Raw genomic sequence first — 22,460 nt, 5'->3', positions numbered from 1 at the left:
CCCCTGAGAAAGCAATTCATAGGTAGGGCAAAAACTTATAATATGGCTCTGTACATAATAATGCAATTTGGTATTTTGTTTAGCTGAAAGAATAAGGAAACCAATGGATTTGATCAATTAGTGAAATTATTCCAGGGTGATACATCTGATATAATGAGAATGTGCTAATATTTTGTTAGCCATGTTCTAGCTTCTTCAGACATTCTTAATGTCTTGATGAAATGTATGAATTCAAACAGGCTTCAACATTTTCTGCAAAATATAAGAATCATTCAGCAGATAAATCATGGACAGGGTAACTTGAAGAACCATTTATGCTGCATCTGTTTTATCATCTGACAGGCCTCATAACAGCTCGTAAAAAATGAGAGAAGTGCTGAAAAAAGGATGAGATACATACTCAGTTCACATTTCAATGAGGCACAAGCTGAGAATCTAAGAGAACCACAGAAATTGTCATCAACTGGAGGGGAGAGCCCATCCCCTCCTGTAAGGAGACAATATAAATGTTTAAATGTGTTACATTTTATACTTTTTACTTAAATACTGAGAGTTGGCTGCAGTTACTATAGCAGAGAATTAATGTTTTTCACATCGATATACTATTGAAACACTTCTCATGTCCTTTCTTTGAACAAAATGATGCACCATAGGACAACAGTGTTTGAACCGAGGGACCTCAAATGGACTAACTTACCAAGTGTGCCCAAAATACGGGACCAATGACTCCTGAGAGAATGAAATTTGGGAGAGTTGTGACTGCTTCAGACTGCTGCAGTCACATGATGGTCATTTTGAATATTCCATGACAGTTTCCCAGCCAGTCTTGTAATCCCTTGCTCCTTCCCCATCCAGCAGTGAGGAATTGACTCATCATGTGGCTCTTAAACAAGCAACTGTATATGGCACAAACAAAGGCCTGGATATTTATACTTTATTTGCCCTTTCTCTGACACACAAACATGCACCTGTAACTATCCCATTTTGTTCAAGAATTTAAGGTACATACAGGTAGTCCTTAACTTACAACCACAATTGAGCCCAAAATTCATGTTGCTAAGTGAGAAATTTGTTAAGTGAGTTTTGCCCCATTGGACAACTTTTCTTGCCACAGTTCTTAAGTGAATCTCTGCAGTTGTTAAATTAGTGACATGGCTGTTAAGTGAATCTGGCTTCCCCGTTGACTTGGCTTGTCAGAAGGTCACAAAAGGTGACATGACCCCGGTACACTGCAACCGTCATAAATATGAACCAGTTACCAAGCATCTGAATGTAAATCACATGACCATGGAGATGCTGTGATGGTCATAAGTGTGAAAAATGGTCATAAGTCACTTTTTTCAGTGCCATTGTAACTTTGAACTGTCACTAGGCGATCTGTTGTAAATCGAGGACTACCTGCATATAGTTCATTCTGTATTTCTTCACAACAACCCTATGAGTTATGATGGGCAGAAATGGTCACCTAGTGAGCTGCTGTGACTGCAGATGAACTAGAAACTGGACCTCTCTGATGCCAGTCAAATGCATTGGCCAATTTATTTTAGTCCTTGCCTGTTTCATTTTTCAACTGCTCTTACAATGAAAATGAGTATAGACTGCTCCCCTCCTTCGGTCACTGGAGATCAGGTAGACCAGTGGTTCTCCACCTTTTTGTCGCCACAGAACCCTTTTAAATACCTTTTGTGGCCATGGCCACGGACCCCCCCCCCAAGACCTAACTCAAGATTTCAATCATAACATTTCTCAAAGCCTTCGCAGATCCCTGTGATCAGTGGCCCCCAACCTTTTGAGCACCAGTGACCGACCGGTTCTGTGGAAAAAGGGTTTTCCACAAACTGGAGGAGGCGTGGTTTTGAATGTTGCAGATGGGGCTTTGCTTTTTTGCGCTTTGCTTGATGACATGCCACAGACCAGGGGTTGGGGACCCCTGCCTGTGATGACATTGCACACACACACACACACACACACACACACACACACACACACAAGGGTCCACGGACTACAGGACTGAGGTAGACTAATCCTGTTCTAGCCCTCAGGAAGTTATGTGATCCTATTTTTAAACTAATTCTGACAGCCTCCTACAACTCAATGGTGAATCCTGCAGAACTGTTCTCAAAGTATTTTTATCTTGGGTTCCTCTCAATGAAGCAGTGAGAAAAATCAATTCCACATGCATTACACACTTCCCTGGAATGATGAAAAAATATTGTTCCTTCAGTACTGTCAGTGAAGAAGCCAACACTGCTCCTTTTCCAGTAGAATTCCTTGATTCAATAGCAATCTGCCCATGGTCATTCTGTTTCTTTGTTTAAGTAATGAAATATCTAGAAAAGGATGACCCAAACACGGCATGGGATTGTCTAGTTAAATCTAAGTTAATTATTATTTACATCCAAATATAAATTTCATGTTTATAAGAAGTAGCTAATTAAAAGCCCCTAACTTGTATCAGCCCAAAGCTTGAGGTCATTGCCTTTCTTTATCATGCGGTGTCCATCGTTTTCTTTCTAAGAGATCCACAGATACTATTTGTAACAGTTGAAACGTGACGTAAACAGGATCTGTGCCCTATTCAATTGTTCATGAAATGAAATCTTTTAAAGTCTGAATAACTGGCTTTTCTCTTCTATGCACATTTATTGTCTCCATACTCACTAGAGCCAAGATTAGGTCATAACATTGATCTTGTTTTGTTGTCTGTGTATTCCAAGTTACGCTTGGGGGGGAGTGCAGCCTGATGAAATGTCTGCTGTATTTCAAGAAATCACATTGAAAGCTGTGCAATTAATTCAACTGTGTCTTTTTATCTTTAAAATGGCTCAGCTAAAACAAGGTTATCTAAAATAAGTAAACAGATTTGTGTATGTTTGTGTACTTTGGCTTCTTGCCAGAATCATTTTAATCACATTTCTCCTAATCCAGTAAAAGAGTCTAATACTTTTTTTTAAAATTGGAAAACTGATGTTGCAACACCTACTTTTCCCCCTCTAAACCAGTGTTTTTCAACCTCAGCAACTTTTAAGATGGATGGACTTCAATTCTCCAAATTCCCTAAGCAGTAAGGGAGAATTCTGGGAGTTGAAGCCCCCCCCCTCTAAAAATGGCTGAGGTTGGGAAACACTGCTCTAAAGAGTTGCATAGACGATTTATTTTTTATGAAATTGGTTTTCCTGTATTAAATAGAACCTCTTTCCCTTGTTTTGAATGTGTGTGTTTCTCGGTATCATCATTCTTTATGATGTTGAACGTATGTACTGTGGCATAATTCATAGCCTTTTTTTCCCAGGTAAATATGCTATGCGGGACTTGGTAAATCGCCTTCCGGGAGGCAGTGGGCCCAACATTCTCTCTGATGAAACAGTAGCAGCCATCTGCTGTGCTTTGCACGAAGTCACCAGTAAAAACATGGAAAATGCCAAAGCCTTGGCTGATACGGGAGGGATAGAAAAATTGGTAAACATAACCAAAGGAAGAGGGGACAGGTCAGTACTAGATGTTTGAATTTCTCCAATAAAAATCTTTTGTCAGCTTCAGAGAACAGGAATGTATCAAATTAGGAAATAGCTGTTGATTTGGGAAACTGTTTATTTCCGCACTGTCAGCTTATTAAATTCACTGGCTAGCTTTATATTTTTATATTTGTTTAGGAGGAAATAGAGGAAACTTAGCGTCTCTTCTGTTTTCATTTTCATAAGGTCCACAAAGTGCCTGCCATTCTCCTTGTTGTAGAGCATTTATTTGTAAGCGCTTTTCCTGCTTCAGGATTTTAAAAAATTCTGTAAATGCCACTGATACGTTTGTCTGATCATTAGAAGGTGGCTTATGTTGCAGAGCATGAAAAAACTGCTGGGAATGTCTGCTGTGACATTGGAAAAAAGAGAGTGAAATGAAGCATTAAATTGTGTCGGAAATCTTGCTATCTCTCTTGCTTTGCTCTCAGTGTCACTTAGTGATGATTTTTTTAATTAGATAAAATATGCAATTCTTTTGCACAGATTAGGACATTGGGTCACTTGTACCAAAGGAATTCTTGCTCTCTACTTCTATGCCATGAAAAATTGTTCCTGGGGTTGTGGGATTCTCCTGAAATGGCATGAGGTTTGTCAAAAAGAATTTTTACATAAGCATTTGCCAATCAAAGCCAGGGGCCCTAATTCGGCACATTTTTGTATGCAATTTTGTTGCCCCATGCTAGTCAATAATGCAATCTTGATTATTTAGAAGTGTGAGGATATTTTTTAGCCATTATATTTGTCAAAATGCATAAAAGTACATTTCAGTTGAATTATCAAATTCCTAAAGTAAACGCTGGTTTGATCATGTAACACTGATCCTTCAGGTACCGCATTAGTTATCTGCTTGCTTCCAGTTATTACCTGTAAAGCTTTATATGCATAGATCTAGATTTACCTTCAGAGCTGCCTACTTCAGACAGAATCTACCAATTTTATCTGATTAACCTTTAAGGAGATGTCTGGGGCTCTCCTCCTCATCAGATTACAGGGAATGGTGTGAAAGTAGGTGTTTTTTTCACGGTCACTGTGTCTCTTTTGACTCCAATACTCAGAAGAATTAAATCTTGGCCCTGCCTCTTTAATAAGTATTTGGAGATCATAAGATTGGTGCCTGAGATTGTTTTTTAAGTTGTATTATATAATTTTTTAAAAATATTTTATTCTTATTACTAAGGCCTTGAATTATGTTACTATCATGTTCACTTTTAGTAGTTCAGATTCTTGGGGCCAGAGCAGAATATTGTGTAAATGGAAGGAAGGAAGGGAAGGAAGGAAAGAAGGAAGGATATGAGGAAAATATAAATAAATCAATGGCACTGTGTTCATGTTCCAATCGCATAAGGAAAATCAAACCAAAAAGGTACAACAAAATAAAAGAGGATAAGGAAAGTAAAATTCAAGGAAAGAAAAGTCATGTTTAAGATCGTCACTGATAGGGACCCTGATTTCCATAAACAATTACACCAGTGTTTGTTAAACTTTGAATGTGAATCCCAAAGAAACATTTGAAAAGTGCATGGATCTCCAATTTAAAAGAATAACCCCTGCCTACATGTTCATACATAATACCATTTTTCACTGAATGATAATTATAGTTGCAGGGAGAGGTAGGGATTGAAGTGGTGTGTTGTGCCCCGCCAGCTGGCTGATGGTGAATGCAGGGAGATGACAGTGGTCCTTTTGTGGCCCCCTTGAGGGTCACGGACACTAATTTGAGAATTGTTGCCTTCAGCTTATATGGAAGGAGCTGTTCAGAACTCACATCCTGTCAGCCAAACCCGCATCTTTAACCGGGCTTGTAAATGGATTGGTAACTAAGGCACTTTTAAATGAAGTGTGATACATTCAAGCTCGTTTCTTCTAATGAAAGCCCAGCCCTGCTGTTTTTATTTGGAATGGCTACATACTCAAACCATTCATGGGAATCTCCACATTAAAAAAAAACAAAAAAAAACCTCTCATCCAGAAATACCCAAATTTAAATAACACTGCATTTTGCGTTTTGTGGACTTGAAAGCAATAAACTCACATATAAAAACACAAATGTTAAGCCTAAATGTAAAGCCTAGCAAAAGGGTAACTTTAACTAAAAAGCATTAAATAGAAAATATTCATAGGCAAGGAAATTAAACAAGGCCCGGCATCATCCAACAGAGAAGTGTAAATATAGAAAAGAATCTCATATCCCTTTGGTAACTTGGAGTCCCTCATCCTGATCAAGCATTCTCCAGATTATGCTGGCTAGCATATAGTATCTTTCCTCATTAGGTCTATAAAGAGGTTCATTTCTTACAGGTGATTTAATGAATATTTGTCTTCCTCTCTTTCTTAATCACTTAGATTAATTCTTCCTAGGTACTTTAACCATGCCATAGCCATTCCGTAAATAAAGAACACATCTGGATAGATCAGAAAAGCACACCTGTCCATGCCAGTCTAACTCCCTACACCAGGTGGCTTTGAAATAAACATCACAATATATTGGCATAATTGGCGCAAGGTTTTGCGATACAGTGTGAAACACACATATCATGCTATCCAAAAAGGATCAGCATATGAAATAAGTTCTCTATTAACTTATCAATTATTTACAGCCTTTATGCACTTTAATCTCTTAAAAATGAAAAGCTGTGCACACTCGGTTGACTTCTCATTTGTTCCCCATGTGTATAATCAATGTCCTTTGGTATCTGTGTGTAATAACCTGTTTTATCGGGAGATAGGATAGGATCTTTATTGTCACTTGAAATGTACTCTAATCAGCATACATTAAAATGAAATTTTGTTGCATTCAGCTCTCAAAAGATAACCATTATGCATATACCCACATACACACACACATATATGACACAGAGAAACATCACAGTTTAGTTTGAATGTATACATATACATGGCAAAAAAGACCCCTTTCCAATTTATCCAGTTATTTATTTGTTGCCGATAGTTACTTTGATCATAATATATTGATTTTCTTTCAAATGAATTGTGGTTCATGTAAAGCAGAAATTAATTTTCAATCAAGGAATGTTGCTAGCAGAACCCTGTTAGGTTAATAGGACTTCTCACTTTCAGAGCTGCAGGCTCTGCTTTCAGAATTAGATTTTGGAGTTGCAAGGGGGAAATTATTGCCTTCCCATTGTGTTAAAGGAAACTGTTTTACCTAATGGTAACTTAGCACTGAATGCCACTCATTGTGAAGTGTGGGCATGTCTGATACATCTTTTCTTCTTAGATCATCTCTAAAGGTTGTCAAGGCAGCAGCCCAGGTGCTCAACACATTATGGCAATATCGTGATCTCCGTAGCATTTATAAAAAGGTAATATATCAAATTGCTCTTCTCACAAAGATCATATTCATTAAGATTCAACACCACAATGAAGTCTAAACAATACTCTTAATTAAACGGAATGTATTTATCGTGTGACCTTCTTTTCCTTTTTCCACAGGATGGCTGGAATCAAAATCATTTTATTACTCCTGTGTCAACACTTGAGCGTGACAGATTCAAGTCACATCCCTCCTTGTCTACAGCAAATCAGCAGATGTCACCTATTATTCAGTCTGGTCAGTCAATCAACTTTCTTGCATGTGCCAAACTTGATATTCATTAACCAAACGGGTTCTACACACATCTTCTGAAACCTTAGAAAATTGTTCTGTCAGCCTCTCTTCTCCTATACAGTTGAAGCTGTCTTTCCTGACTTGATTTTGATATGACAAAACCAAGTAAGGATAGACTATAAACTTTTAATCAAATTCTCTCCAAGATGACTTATAAAGCAATCTAACACAATCAAAAAGAGTTAAACCCGAACAATATTCATACTGGAACTCTTGGATCAGAGAGAGAGTACAAATTTAGCATTTGAATGGCCCTTGGTTCAATTTCTTATCTCTATGTATGTGACAGGAACAAACTCCTGAATGAAACCCTCTCAGTTATCCACCCATCAGTGTAAACAATATTAAGCTCAACAGCCTAGAGATCTAACTACTATTAATCAAGTTTTCATTTTATTAGAAGCAAGAGAGGAACTAGTTCTTCCTTTATCTGTATGCAAAGTCCTGTCCCCAAGGCCAACAACAACTTCCTCCAATCAGAGAAGCAACATATAGTTTTAGCCCCCATACCCACCTGCTTGCATTCCTGAATATTGTGCCCCTGCATTCTACAGCTATAACCATTCGCTGCAACCTCCAGGTAGGACTTCTTTGTCCAATCCTCACAGGTATGTTATCCCACTGGATAAGGGATGGCCAAGAAGATGACGAAAAGAGATATACAGGAAGGCTTCAGCTGACCAGAAATCATGAACATATCAGACAGGGCTGGATTTTTGAAGTCCTGCAAACCCTAGAAATTCCAGGGTCCAAGCATATTGATCTGTTCAGCTTCTTGCCAGCTGCCAAGATGTAGCTATGTGACTTCCAAAAGATGCTGCAATACACATGTGGTATTAGATACACTAGACTGGAGGTGAAAGAGTGGCAGAAATAAGGGTTACTTGACGCTTATCATTGTCTGGTATTCAGATATAAAGTTTATATTTATTTATTTATTTCCCACTGAAATGGGAATTTCTTTTCTGGAACTTTCACAGGCACATTCTACCAATAAACTGCTCGAGTTGGGGTTTGAAGTTAAGATTTGAACTGCGTCATCATATTTCTAATCTTAACAGATTACTTGCTGCACTGAGTCTGCAAAGTTTCTCTTCCAGAAGATCACAATTAATATTGTCAGATAAAACACTTGTTGCCCTCTTTTTGTCACTAGTCAAATAATTAATTATTATCAAGCAGCTGTATAGTTTCTGAACAGATCTGATACTCTCTTCTTGTTTTGATCCCCCGTCTCTGCCTCCTTCTTTTCCTCAGTTGGCAGCACATCTTCCTCACCAGCACTCTTGGGAATTAGAGACCCTCGTTCCGAATATGATAGGACCCAGACTTCTATGCAATATTATAACAGCCAAGGTGATGGGATTGCACATAAAGACATCTACACTGGTAAGAGCCCAGTAAAATGAAACTGAAAGCAGAAATGTAAATTATTCTCTCTGTTTAACTTCTTTATTTATGAAAGTTCATGGGTCGGGGTCGGGAAAGCATAGCGTAAGCAAGTTAAGGTTATATTTGCTAAGCAGCCATAAAACAGCTTCCAAAATAATGTATTGAATACCAGTGGAACTTTTCTGATATCAGATCAGCTTACTTTCTATGTATTGATTGAAAAGGTTGTTTGTTCTTTCAATAAAGCATAAAATAATCAATTGGCATGACATTTGGTTTTGATACAATACTGCTATTTACCTACAGGGTCTAGTAAACCTTCGCCAATTTATATCAGTTCCTATTCCTCACCAGCAAGGGACCAAAATCGGCGCCTACAGGTAAGGTGTGGAAGCTTATTCTAAAGATGGTCAGTTTGTATCCCAGTGAGGGTGCTTTCTCTGTTAATGGCATTGCGGTAATCAAAGGACATTAAACAGGGCGTTATCCTGAGAAATCATGCAAAATTGTCCAATTTTATGGAAAAAAGATTTGTTCCCCAGAAATATCCACTAGCACAGGAATATAAATGTATTTCCTCGTCCCTCCAAGAAAAGCTCTGGCCAACATGTTAGGGCAGTAGATGAAACAAGGTCCTAAACATCTCTATACCTTAAGAAATGTGTCTGATAAGTAAAAGCAAAATGACATTCCAAATAATACTTAGACAAATAAAAACCAAGGAGCCATGGGTATACCAAAATGGAATGTGGAACATGAAAGGAGTATGAAAGAGCCATGGTGGCGCCGTGGTTAGAGTGCAGTACTGAAGGCTACTTCTGCTGACTCCCGGCTGCTAGCAGTTCAGCAGTTCGATTCCCGTTGACTCAACCTTCCATCCTTCTGAGGTCAATAAAATGAGGATACAGATTGTTGGGGCAATATGCTGATTCTGTAAACCACTTAGAGAGGGCTGTAAAGCACTGTGAAGCGGTATATACATCTTAAGTCAGGGGTGTCAAACTCAAGGCCCATGGGGCCAGCCTGGAAATAGCAAAGAGCAGGCCTGTGGTGCCTCTGGCAGCCAAAATGGGGCACGGGGGGGGCTGTGCTCTGCCTCCCCCCCACATCACCCTATTTTTGGCCTGGACAGGGTCCTGCAGCAGGATGCAGGAGGCATCCATCCCATCTTCCCCTGCCTGTCCCCCCAGCCAGCCCACGGAAAAGTACAATGCTTATCCGGCCCTCGAAGAAATCGAGTTTGACATTCCTGGTCTAAGTGCTATTGCTATCTTCATTGAAAGTATATATGCAATATTTGCACATCAGGTGGCATATACATGCACAATACTTTTTCCTACCGAGGCATAATTAATCACATCCTGAAAATGTGCCACTAGGAAAAGAAAAATTATAAAATCAATTGCACGACAAGATTTGCAATTAGCAAAGAATGAAAAATGTCATAGAACTAAATCCTCAAGACAGAAAAATGCCTTTAGCAGGAGGTTGATTAGATGCCTAGTGTATGAGCTTACTAGTGGAACAGCTGAAGAAACAATATGGCACTTTGATTTTCTATCTATATTCATAGTAATAAACTTTTTTCGAATGCAGGGCACAATTCTTACGATTTTGAATTTCCAGGAATTGTGAGAAAGTACAAACTAATAATAAAAAAGCAGCTCTTCTCCGGGGGTAATCAAAGATGGAAACTTGTAGATAGGTGAATGATTTATCTAAAGAGGACAGTTGTTTGTGTATGGTGATCAAACAAAATTTGTGCAAGAGAGAAAATAATGCATTTGCAGCATTCTAGCAGTTTTAAATGAATAGGCAATGGGACAAGTATTGAATGGAGACTGCAACTTTGTCATGAAGAAAAGATTGAAAAAAGTGTAAGAGACTAGTTAGCATAGCACTTGTGAGAGAAGCACCGAGGCTCTCCTGGGTTGAAAGGGTTAGCTCATGACATCACCATTGTCCAGGGGACTCCTGGTTGGGGGCTCCTTTCATATTCCTGGCAGGAGCTGGAGTGAAGGACAGGAACTCAACGGCAGCACTCGGGTCTCGAACATGGGCTCGCTAACCTCCAGCCACACCCTAACCACGTGAGCCACCATGTTCCTCAGAAGAGTAGTTTAAGTATGTTTCATTAAATAACAAAGAAAGTGTCTGATTGAGATGGGCTGCAGTCAGTTTCCTAAGAATAAATATCTCCTGTTGGTTATCTCTATCCTCATTTGGGAGGACAAAAAGTACTGTTATTTAAAGATTGAACCATGCATAATCACCATAATCTTCATACTTGATTAAGAAACTGTCTCTTGACTCCACAGATGCTCGGGCTCAAATACCAAATCAAAAGTATTATTTTAAATACACACTGTACTTGTAAACTAACTCATTATACTGCAAATTATACAGGCTCATTGTTGGCCTTCTTGAAAGTGGATCTAAAAAAGGCTAATAAAAATAAACTGCAAGATTTGATAAATATTATTTCTCACTGTAGAAATGTCATCACAGAACTCTTATATGACTAATTTACTGCTACTTCTCTATGCATGGAAATCTGTTGTATAGTTCTAAGAAAATGAATAATGTTGCTTGTGCTTTTATTTTATTTTCCAAATAGCATCAGCACTTGTACTACAGTCAAGATGATTCCAACAGAAAGCATTACGATGCATATAGGTTATATTTGCAATCCCCACATAGTTACGAAGACCCATATTTTGATGATCGGGTTCACTTCCCAGCTTCTACGGATTACGCAACACAGTATGGACTGAAATCAACCACAAACTATGTCGATTTCTATTCTACCAGACGACCTTCTTACAGAACAGAACAATATCCAGGGTCCCCTGACTCTTGGGTGTAGCATTCATAAATCATACAGTTTCTTTCTAACTTTGCTTGAGAAGAAGTTGAGTAAAGGTTTCGTTGTTTTGAGGGAGAAGTGTGAAAGTGAATTACAAAGAAGGAAAGAAGGATGAGTTTTAATAATCAGGATGACGGGAGAGAAATTGGAAAGAGAGGAGATTTGCTCTGTTTAGATTTTAGATCTCATTACTTGTAGTTCCTCTAGTTCGGTGAAGGTGTGGGCAACGTGATGAAAGGTTGGAGAACTGAGGGAAATGGATTTGGGAAATGTGTAGATCAGATCAAATTACAGATGATTTTTTTTTTTAAATGTGAATAGAAGTCTTATTCTCATAGTTGTACAGAAAAAGCCCAGATGCCATTTTGTTTTTTCACTATTACTAAATGTCAAGATTGTATGCTATCATGTCTTGTAAATTTCTTTTTAGTTGTTGTAAATATGGAAATGCCACATTGGTTAGAGGTGCCATCATTTTAATGCCATGTGTCATTTTAAAACTGATTTCAAATATTGACAATTTAGCCAGAGAAAGAAAGAACACATATGGAATTGATTATTATAAATAAATATCATTTGGTTTTTAAAACAAAGAGTGTACTTTTGAAGCACAAACTTCAGTCAAATATATCTGCACCTTTCTCATTCTTTGCCTCTTTCCCAGAATACTTCACTGCCATTTTAATGCCTATGGGGAAAAAATAAATATGGACATCTCAGCCATGAAAAGTAGTTCCCTTTTCATTCTTCTTTATTTTTCATGTTTCCTGTTAAAGATCAAAACGGTTGTAAATGCTCACTGTGAGTTGTAAAAATGGATTTAAATATATGCATATGCAAAATTTTTGGCAATTTTTTTCTGTTGTCCAGAATTTATTTCTTATTTGCTGAAACATGAAATTATGTACTTTTTGCTCAACTTTTTTTATTTCCCAGCATCCATTTTTTTTTGCTGATCATAGTTGATTATATTTCTGTTCAAAAATACATGATACAGAATAAAAGTTTTTTTCTTCTTTTTTTCTCTTTTATTTCCTTAGTGCTTCCAGTTGGCTCATATAACTCTTCCTACATTTTTTTCCTTTCATTAATGAGCAAATCTTATCATTAATTTTTTTAGCCTCATTAGGGCTCAGTGTTTAGACCCAATTCCAATTAATTAGAATTTATTTGTTGCATATCTGCATCTGGTTGTGACTGTGTCATTGCTCCTACTCAGTAAGTAGAACTTATTACAGTCTTCATAAGCAAGATGAAGCTATAGATGGAAGAACAAGCAGAAACAAAAATGTAATTCTGAGCTGAAGATTGATACATACCTGGAGATTGAGCTTATATACTAAAGGTTCACAATGCTTAAGATGCCAATCATAAGTCAAGGTAAGTGCCATCTGGATCATTGACCATATCCCCATCTTCACTGTTTTATCAAGCACCTTGAATTCACTAACGGGTATTTCTCTTTGACAAAGAGTTCTAGCGAAAAATAGTTTGCTGTAGAATCATTTGCTTTGAAGGTTAGTAATATCAGAGAATGATTACATGATGCTCTTTATATTGATGTTTAAAGGAAATGTTCTGGCTTTCTACAGATCAAAAACAATCCAAGCAATGACAAGGCCACTGTTCCATTTTATATCTGATCACAAGTAGCATTTGAGATCTTACTCTTCATCAATTTGTCCCAGGGATCTGAAGACATCCCATCTCCACTTCTGAGAACACTGGAAATCAATGAGGGGCAACCAGGTGTAAGGAACATGTGGTGGTTATAACAACATTTAGAAAACAGTGATGGGAAAGGCAACTTCATCCAGCAACTTAAGCTCAAAATATGACCTGGGTAATTGAGAAACTCCACAGACAAATATTGATTTTAGTCCCTTCAAATATTGTCCCAGAACTTGGTCTTATTTCATTTTTTCTTTGTTCCTCCTCACAAAATCCTTCAAAACTTTTAACAAGTCTCTTGTGTAAATTGGATATAGGAAAGTTTTCAAGGTCATTCTTTTGGTTTACTATTTGCATATTTCTTTTAATTATTAAGACAGCAAGTTTCATTTGTATGTTCAATGCAGTATCATTTTCCATATCATTTTTATAACTTGTCATTCTGAAATCTACTTTCACATCAGTTTCAGTTCTGTCCAATAAAACTTGTTCCTCTTCCTTCCTGAATATCTTTTAAATACAGATGATGTGTAGAGGCAGACACTCTTAAAATAACTTCTGGGTCCATTGTTCAAAAATACCCTCCAATACATCCAATGCAAAGATATTTTGTCCCATTCTGTTGTTCTGTATATTAAAAAAAAGTCCTTAATTATGTATGTAAAACTTCTTTCACCAAGGATTGATAGAAAATAACCCAGTGCTGTAAAATTGATAGATCCAAAGATTCCTAATTGCTGAAAAATAGTTAACCAGCAGTTTTTGAAAAGGGTGGAAGTATGTGTTTTGAAAGGCACCAATTCAAGTTTGAATGGCTTTGCCTCATCTCCCAGAGCTCTAAATCCACTGGAGACTGCTGTCTTCTCATGAGGAGCAATTGTCTGGAGCACTTGTGAACAATCTCAAGTATCGCCTTGTCCAGAGAAGAACTAAGAAGAGGTAGTCTGTTTACTGTGTTCATCGGTTCTGCTTTTACCGGAGCCATCTTCAATTCACCATTCTTCCCTGAAGTCCATGTCACACTTTCTATTATGCAAATGAAAGGCCACGGTGAGTTTCAATTTATTTCTGTTCAGCCTGTTCCATTTTATATTAATGTAGGATTAATGGTAGGGTAGCAAGCTCAACTCACAAGTTTTGTTGACCTCTCCTATGAGAAAGATGACACTGATGAAAAGTAATTGTTAAGGCTGACAGCTTTGGAGGGAGGAGATGCTCTTATGAAAATTAGTGTCAGGGTGGACACAGTCCTCTGCGCTGATGAAAATATGCAAAGTAAATGCGATAAAACTTACTGCAGCTCATGCGAAGCCCACTACTAAACGTCAGTAATTGTAGATAAAGACACTAGAATTTTTCTGGGCTTCCAAAATGCTTGAGGATATTCCCATAAAAGGGTGATTCCCAAATTTTTTACCCAATTTAACGAACAAAATACATATAACTATTTTAGATGCTAGCTTTGTATTTGCAACCAACTCTGGCATAGTGATAGTAACGAGGGCTACAGAATCATTCTGTTAAACCTTTATTTCTGTTATCTTTTGCTGCAGAAGATATTGATTGATGGATAAAAGATATTAACTTAAATAATGGAAACACATTTTGTTGTAACAATGCACTAAAGACTTTAAATAATGGTATGAGATTCCTGTACTGGGCAGGAAGCTAGATTAGAAAACCCCCAAGATCCTTTCTAACCCTATAATTCAATAACACCATAGATAAATAATAGTATTTCCTATCCACCATTAGTATTCTTTCTAATTGCTTCAAATGCTTCCCGTGCATTTTGTTAATATAGATGAATAGCTGAGGCTTTCAGCTGAGTTTTGAATAGTAAGATTTCACAGATGACAGCCCAGTTTTGGGATTGTTAAAATATAAAACTCTTCATCTTCAATAAAGCAGCTTCCTCTATGAGTTGAATAGATTAAGCCCTTTTGGTTTGTTCAATCCCAGTTGCAATTTGTGTAGGTGTTGCTCTCACACCATCCTATTCCTATCCTACCAATGGTGATGAATAGTTTTTGCAGTAACAGTTTAGTTCACTATGCTGGTCAAATGCTACCAAAATTAATGCATTAAACACTTTTGTGGTCCAGACCACATTTCTTTAGATTGGGTGACTTTCAATTGTAATAGAAGGGTTTTCAGAACTACAGTATATTTTTCTCAGTCATCCAAAGAGTTTCCATCAATATTCATAGTCCTTCCTACTATCTTCTTCATTTTATGCCTAAGGGAGTATTATTTCCCACCACCATGAAAGAATGTTTGGATAAGATACAAATACAATTCTTCCAACTAACAACCAAATATTCTGCTGGTACACAGTACTCTGAAAATTGCTATTTTCCAGAACATCATACATTTGAGAATCAACTCAAAAACAGCAACATGGCTCAACTGCATAAAACTCAAGTGGTGCTTGAGAAGTGAAACATTTCTTTATCCAAATGTGTTTCCTTAGAGAAGAATTAACATAAATGCTTCCGAACAGAAAGACATCATAGCTGTAAAAACTCACTCAGAAGAAGCTAAAAGAAACAACTGAAAACAAAAATGGAAAAAACAAAGTTTGGTCAGTAAAGTAAAATAGTAAATAAAAACAATGATAATGTTAAGAGTACTTGAATGACAGCTTAAATCAGCTTTGTCCAGTCTATGGCCTTCCAGTACAGTATGTTGGATTTTGACTCGCAAGATCCCATAACTAGTAGGAATTACAATAGTGGTAATTTCACAGATTTTGAGGGAACCATAGTGGGAAAGGTTGCACTGAAGACGGCTTCTATATCACCTTTGCAAAGGAGTGTGCAGCTATTACCAACATTTGTTGCTCACGTGTTACACCAAAAGCAGGAAGATTCAATCTGCCACGTTGGAAAGAACATAACTTTGAACCAGGACTCGGTTTCTTAATAATGGTTGGATATAACCACCATGACCTGGATTAGACACCCATACCTCAAGCAATAAAATACAACTCCCACATCCATTAAAACACACAAATATTGCATTATTAAAACAGTAATATACCCTGTTGGCAGGGGTGGGATTCTCCTGATGCGGACCAGTTCGGGCGAACCTCTAGCTGCGATGATCAGGTGGCTCTGAACCAGTTCAATGTGGGCCTGCCAGCCCCTGCGCTGTACTCACGTATTTGCTCAGGTGATTCGCATGGCAGAGCAGATTACCGTGCCTCAGCTGTGTTACTTCCCTGAAGTAACATTGAAAGTAAATAATTGCAATAGCTGTGCATGCAACAAAGCACACAATTAGCAAACCGGTTGTTACACCGGGAGAATCCCACCCCTTTCTGTTGGGTTTAAAATGAGCCCAGTTCCCAACATTAAACTTAGTTCCAATAAAATCCTAATATGATAAATGCCAAGACCTCCTGAAACTGCCTTTGTATCTTCCCATTCTAACCTTGAAATGCACATGTGAAATTCAAAGGATCCGTTTAACATAAGCCTATATGTCTATTACAGACTGTGTGTTTTACATGCGTAAACACGTACGCACATTCAAATGAGGGTTGGCTTCAGTGACTGCCTTGACCAAGACCCTGCAATTTTCTTGGCAAGATTTCCACTAAGGCAGATCTAGAACTCTTGGTTTCCTGGTTTTTAATTTGGTGCCTTCACTACTACACCAAATTCATGTAAGCTCCACCCATGCTGAATTACAAGGTATCCGTGACGATTTATTCTTGGTGATGTATATAGGATAAAAGACCATACTTTTATCCTAAAGAGATCTCACACTGACAGAGCCTGAACTTCCAGCAAAAGGATGTGATCATAGGTGTTCTTGCTGAAGCACTTCAAAATTGCTGGAATATTTGCTGTTTCCTCTATCATTCCTACAGTTTCTATATATTTTTTCTCTGTCGATAGTTACTGAAAGAAAACTCTCATGGAGATGTCAGTGCCCTTCCAAGTTTATTTGCCGAATCCTGAAAAAGTATGATGACTATCCTAAATAAATCTTCAGTATCTCTAGCCAGCTTTTTTTTTTCTGGGAAGCCAGCTGTTTTTATTCTCCAAAATAGATTTCATTTCTCTGATACAGGATTTATATCTTTAACTTTAGCCTTACGGCCAAGTGCTTATTTAGTCAAAAGACAAAGTGTATGGGTTAAGCTATATGCTCCATAACAGCTGGAGAGCAGCTGCAATCAAAATGGCAGCCACTCAGGGTGCTAACAGCTCAAGAGAAAGTTTTCCTTGTTTATCATAATGTTTATTTAAAGGTTTGCAAACAGGAGAGTGTTTTGGAGCACCCAAATAGTTCATGTTCACACATTTTCCAGATCATGAATGCTTCCTGATAATGTTAAAATATAACCAGTATATTTAGTTGAGCAAATCTATTTGTCATTAAAATCTGTTTCTTAAGCCTTTCTGTATTAAATACTTTTGCTTGCGTTGAAAAGAGAGACTGAGAGGGAGAGGGAATTATTTTCCTTATCTAATAAACTTGCCTTATTAAAACAGCAGGAGTAGTAGAACTGGGGTGTTGACATTTTCAAAGAAATACTATTCTTGTATCAGGCATGTCCACTTTATTTCAGTCATGCATTCTCAGCTGAATTATAGCTGAGTAAATTTTCTACTTTATTTTCATTTTCTATCATACCCCTGAATTGATTTGTAAATAGAATTAACATCAGTTGCATGGCAAAATCGGGAATCTCTTTTGCTTTGAAGTTTGATTGAAATATAAATGTAAAAAATTGCTTGCAGAATCACTTTAATTCAGCTACAAATTTAAGAGTTCATTCACAAGCTACTTTTTAATGATGGTTAGGATTTCAGTGTCTCTATTGGGACATTAAGTAATCATGCCTCAAGTATTGTAAACATCAGGAGTTGAACAGGGTCCCAAAACTCTTTATCATGCTGCAGTTCTTTCATATTCTCTAAAATAATTGGAGAAATTACACTGACTTTTGCAAGACTTTGCAAAAGTCTTGTCAGTCAGAAGGTCAAAGCAATCAACTGGGTATTTTTTAAATATATACAAAATCATATAGTATAATTATATTAAATATATGGTGGCTGGCACAAAAGTAATTAAAAGATAAGTGATGTGGGCAAAATCTAATTGAAATTATGAAATCATTAGTAGATCTATCTATGTAGAAGATATTGCTGTTGTTCGAAGCTTATATTTTGTACTAAATAAAGTAAATATGTTGCCATGGAATGTGATTTTTCAACTTGCAATTACTTAGCAGAAATAGTTCTTTCCTCAAAGCTTCCCCCCAGCCCAACTCTCAGCTCACTTTAGCAAAATCAAAGACCAAGCATGGGAAAAACCTTCCTTGAGGTAAGACCATTCATCCCTCCAATCAATTTTGTCAACATTGGGTAGCAGAGCAATCAACTGAATAACATCCTTACCACAGCTGGTATTTCATCTTTTAACTAAGAGTGTGCAGGGATGCTGTAACCCTTCTGGATATGAGAAATGGGTTATGCCATGAGCTCTTGCACAATCCTATTGCCCAAAGAGGAAGAAAATCTCTGCAAATAGGTCTGCTATTTTAAACACCAAACACACCAATGTATGGTTTTATTTATTTATTTATTTTTGTCAATTGCTTAGAAGATAATAGGTATAAGTAAAAACATAGTTATGAATACATGGATACATATAAGAAAAATAAAAGAAACAATAGGACAGGGATGGTAGGCACGTCGGTGCACTTATGCACGCCCCTACAGACCTCTTAAGGAAAGGGGTGAGGTCAATAGTAGACAGTCTAACGTTAAAGTTTTTGGGGTTTGGGGAAGAAACCACAGAGTCAGGTAGAGTATTCCAGACACTGACCACTCTGTTGCTGAAGTCGTATTTCCTGCAATCAAGTCTGGTGCAATTAACCTTGAGTTTGTATCTATTGTTTGCTCTTGTATTGTTATGGTTGAAGCTGAAGTATTCATTGACAGGTAGGACATTGCAATGTATGATTTTATATACTAAGATCGGACCGAAGGCGGCATAGTTGTAGGTTGTCTAGGTCTAGAATTTCGAGTCTGGTGGCATAAGGTATTCTGCAACAAGTAGAGGAGTGGAGAACTTTTTTTTTAAAAACAAATTTTATTAGTTTTTAAAGACAAACAAAACATAAAACATAAGAACATAAAACCTCTTTTCTAAAAGCTACTTATAAATTTTAACAAGGCAAATAAAACATTGTTTTATGCAGCATTAACACATTTCCATATAAACACATACATATCTTTTTCAAATTTCTCGTTATTTCTCCCTTTAATTATATTTCTTTTCTATATTTGTCTATTTTATATGTTTTTATTCATTATACTTATATTTTCATCTGACTTGTTTACAATTATTCTAACATTCCTCCAAGGTTTTATTAATTCTCAATCAAACATAAACACACAAAACATAGAAACATAAAACTTCTTTTTGGAAAGTGGCTTAACCCCGGGTTACATCTTTTTTACAGACCTAAATCAAATTCATGCTCACCTTGTATACCATTACTTATCTTATTTACCATTCTATATTTTCTATATAACTTCTCCCCTCTTTTCACTCTCTTAATTCTATTTTATTTATTTCATCTTAATTTAAATCATTATTCTTGTATCTTTTGTCCGTTCTTTTCCAATTATCTATTTATCTCTTCTTTAACACAAAATTTCTCCTGTAATCACTAATTGAAGTATGACACCTTTCTATTTTTCCCCAAAATTTAACACTTAAAATAATACAAAATTTCCATTCTGATTCTGCTTAGTACACTCTACATACTACATTTTAAAATAAGAAAACAACAAACCTATAATATAGTTAAATATATAATTTCCATTCTGATTCTGCTTAATACATTTTAGATACTAAAATATTTTATTAAATATTAAAATCTATCATTAAATCTTAAGCATTTTTATATTTTAACATTTTATTAGATCTTATAATAATCCAATTTTCTATTTCAAATACAAATACTACAATATAATCTTGTGTACTTTTGCAGAATCTCTTTTTAATTGTACTTTACCCTTTGTCTCTAAAAAAAAATCTGCTTTTTCCCATCTTGTTTCAAGCCTTTATGACTTCTTTTTTTTCCCTTCCTTTCTTATCCAATCTGGCCTTTTACACCCCCATCTCTTAACCTCTGCCTTTTAACCTCCCCTCTCTGTTGTATTCTCTTTTCTGTTGCTTTCTGACGTATCGATTTTTCACCTTATTTTCTCTTTCTTGGTTGTTTTTTTGAGTCTTAAATTCTCCATTCTCTAAAGTTATTTGTCCATTAAAGATTCTTTTAAAAACAAGTTTTATTAAAAAAATTTCAACAACCAAATCATTCTACAAAATTTCCCAATATTCTCATAAAACACAAACAAACACAAACAAACATAAAAATCCTGGCCCCTTCTTTCTTGGCAGCGATATCACTTTCACACTATCTTATTTAATCCATCTTAATTAAATCAGTTATTTGCCCTTTCATTATCCCTCTTCTTCTTGTTGTTGTTGTTGTATTTGCTGGTAGGTAGAAATCACCATTTCTAAGAAGTGAAAAAGAAGATCCAAAAGAGCCCTTGCCTTCTTGTTCCTCTTCTTTTAATTTTTCAAATTCTATTTTTAATTCATCCACAGATAATGCCATTGTAAGTTTTTTTCTTCTTCTTTTTTAAAAAAAAACAATCCAAATGTTTTTAATCTTAGAGTAGTTTCCAAAAGTCCCAAAGTCATCAAGCAATCCAAACAAACACAAAATGTTTCATTTAGCACCTTCTTCTCTTTACACTTTCTCCTCCTGGGGCAATATCAATTACAAAGTTCCAAAATATATTTTTGAACTCTTATTGCAATTAATTTCTAATCTTATAAATTCCAAGCCGTCTCCTCCAGCCAGATCTTAATATAAGTTTTTTCTTTTTTACCTCTCCCTTCCCACTTATAGCAAAAAACTTTTGATTTTTACCTTCTGTGCCAAAGCAGGTTTTCCAATGTCCATTTGCTATCTCCGTAAGGAAGGAGAATGAACTTTCCCTTTTCACACTTTCATTCACCACTTTCACAGTCTCCTTTGGAAACAATATATCATTCAAAAAAGATTTTTAGTTCCGGGGTATTTAGATATATCTTAGAGTCCCGGTTCAGCCAAAGAACTTTCACTTTCTGACACTTCCTCCTGCACGATCTTGTCCGGCTGAAGGTTTCTTTGTGGCGGCCATTACTGACCGCCGCTCCACCGCCTTAGGAAAAAGGAGTCTAGCCGGCTGGGGAAAGGGGTTGCGATATCCCCAGACCCCTGCCCGGATCTCCTCTGTCTTCCGTTACCTCTACGGGGTAACGACAGCCTCCAAACCCGGCTGGATCAGAGGCACTTCAGCAGCAAGCACAGCAGGAACCGCGCATGATCGCAGATTCCTGCCGCCGCCGAAGCCTGCAAGCAGAAGTTCCCTGGAGTGGAGAACTCTTCTTGTGAAATATTTCTGGACTTTCTCAACTGTGTTAATATCAGATACGTAATGTGGGTTCCAGACTGATGAGCTGTATTCGAGTATTGGTCTAGCAAATGTTTTGTATGCTCTAGTTAGTAGTGTAATATTACCAGAGAAAAGCTATGTAAGATAAGGTTAACAACTCTTAATGCCTTTTTGGCTATGTAGTTACAGTGGGCTCTAGCACTTAGGTCATTTGAGATGAGTAGTCCAAGATCCTTGACAGAGTTTGGATCATCAACAAGGTCTTGACTATTCAGCCTGTATTTTATTTTCTGGGGGTTTTTTGCCAATATGTAGGACAGAGCATTTATTTGTTGAGATTTGAAGTTGCCATTTGTTTGACCATTCTGATACATAGTCAAGGTCTTTTTGAAGGGTAACAGTATTGTCTGTGGTGTTGAATAGCTTTACATCATCAGTGAAGAGAACACAGTTGCTCTTGATATGATCACAGAGGTCATTTATGTAGAGTATGAAAAGAGTTGGTCCTAGAACACTGCCTTGGGGGACACCACTGTTGACAGGTACAGAATTTGATTAGTAATATATACAAAACACCCCATTATGAACTTCACGTATGATCTTGTAGTTTATTAAATTCACAGTCATAGACCCAAAAAGTCTATAAGGAATCTCCCCTTATTGATGAGGGTCAATAATGACCTTTCTCTAATCAAAGAAGTCAGTTTGGTTATCTCAGCAAGTTCTATCATTTTCACCAATCATTCCTCCTTGATGGGTTCCATCTTTGTGCATATAACAATGTTACCACAGTAATCATATACTGAAATAATATTTCATGATTCTTTTCTAACTGTATATACATACCAACCCTAAAATAAAAAGTTCTGGTTTCAATTGAATATTAATCTTTAAAATTCTTTACCAAT

At 36.8% G+C, this 22,460-nt stretch overlaps 1 protein-coding gene across 6 annotated transcripts in view; it reads left to right on the top strand.

Annotated features, from left to right (window-relative positions):
* PKP4 (plakophilin 4) overlaps window positions 1-12,420 on the top strand; it is a 154,057-nt gene extending 141,637 nt beyond the window's left edge. For all 6 annotated transcript variants that reach the window (XM_087949964.1, XM_087949963.1, XM_087949961.1 and 3 more), the window contains 6 exons: window positions 3,293-3,488; window positions 6,754-6,838; window positions 6,969-7,086; window positions 8,401-8,532; window positions 8,842-8,915; window positions 11,153-12,420. In XM_087949964.1, the coding sequence (XP_087806090.1) occupies window positions 3,293-3,488; window positions 6,754-6,838; window positions 6,969-7,086; window positions 8,401-8,532; window positions 8,842-8,915; window positions 11,153-11,401 (854 nt within the window). In that variant the 3' untranslated portion in view covers window positions 11,402-12,420. The remainder of the gene's footprint in view (window positions 1-3,292; window positions 3,489-6,753; window positions 6,839-6,968; window positions 7,087-8,400; window positions 8,533-8,841; window positions 8,916-11,152) is intronic.
* The last annotated feature ends 10,040 nt before the right edge of the window (window positions 12,421-22,460 follow it).

The sequence above is a fragment of the Notechis scutatus genome, chromosome 1 (assembly GCF_049901735.1).
Source record: "Notechis scutatus isolate UNSWTSFEM ecotype Mainland chromosome 1, rNotScu1.2, whole genome shotgun sequence".
NCBI classification, from domain to species: domain Eukaryota; kingdom Metazoa; phylum Chordata; class Lepidosauria; order Squamata; family Elapidae; genus Notechis; species Notechis scutatus.
Note: the sequence above shows the minus strand (reverse complement) of the source record. Positions and strands in the feature narration are given on the sequence as shown.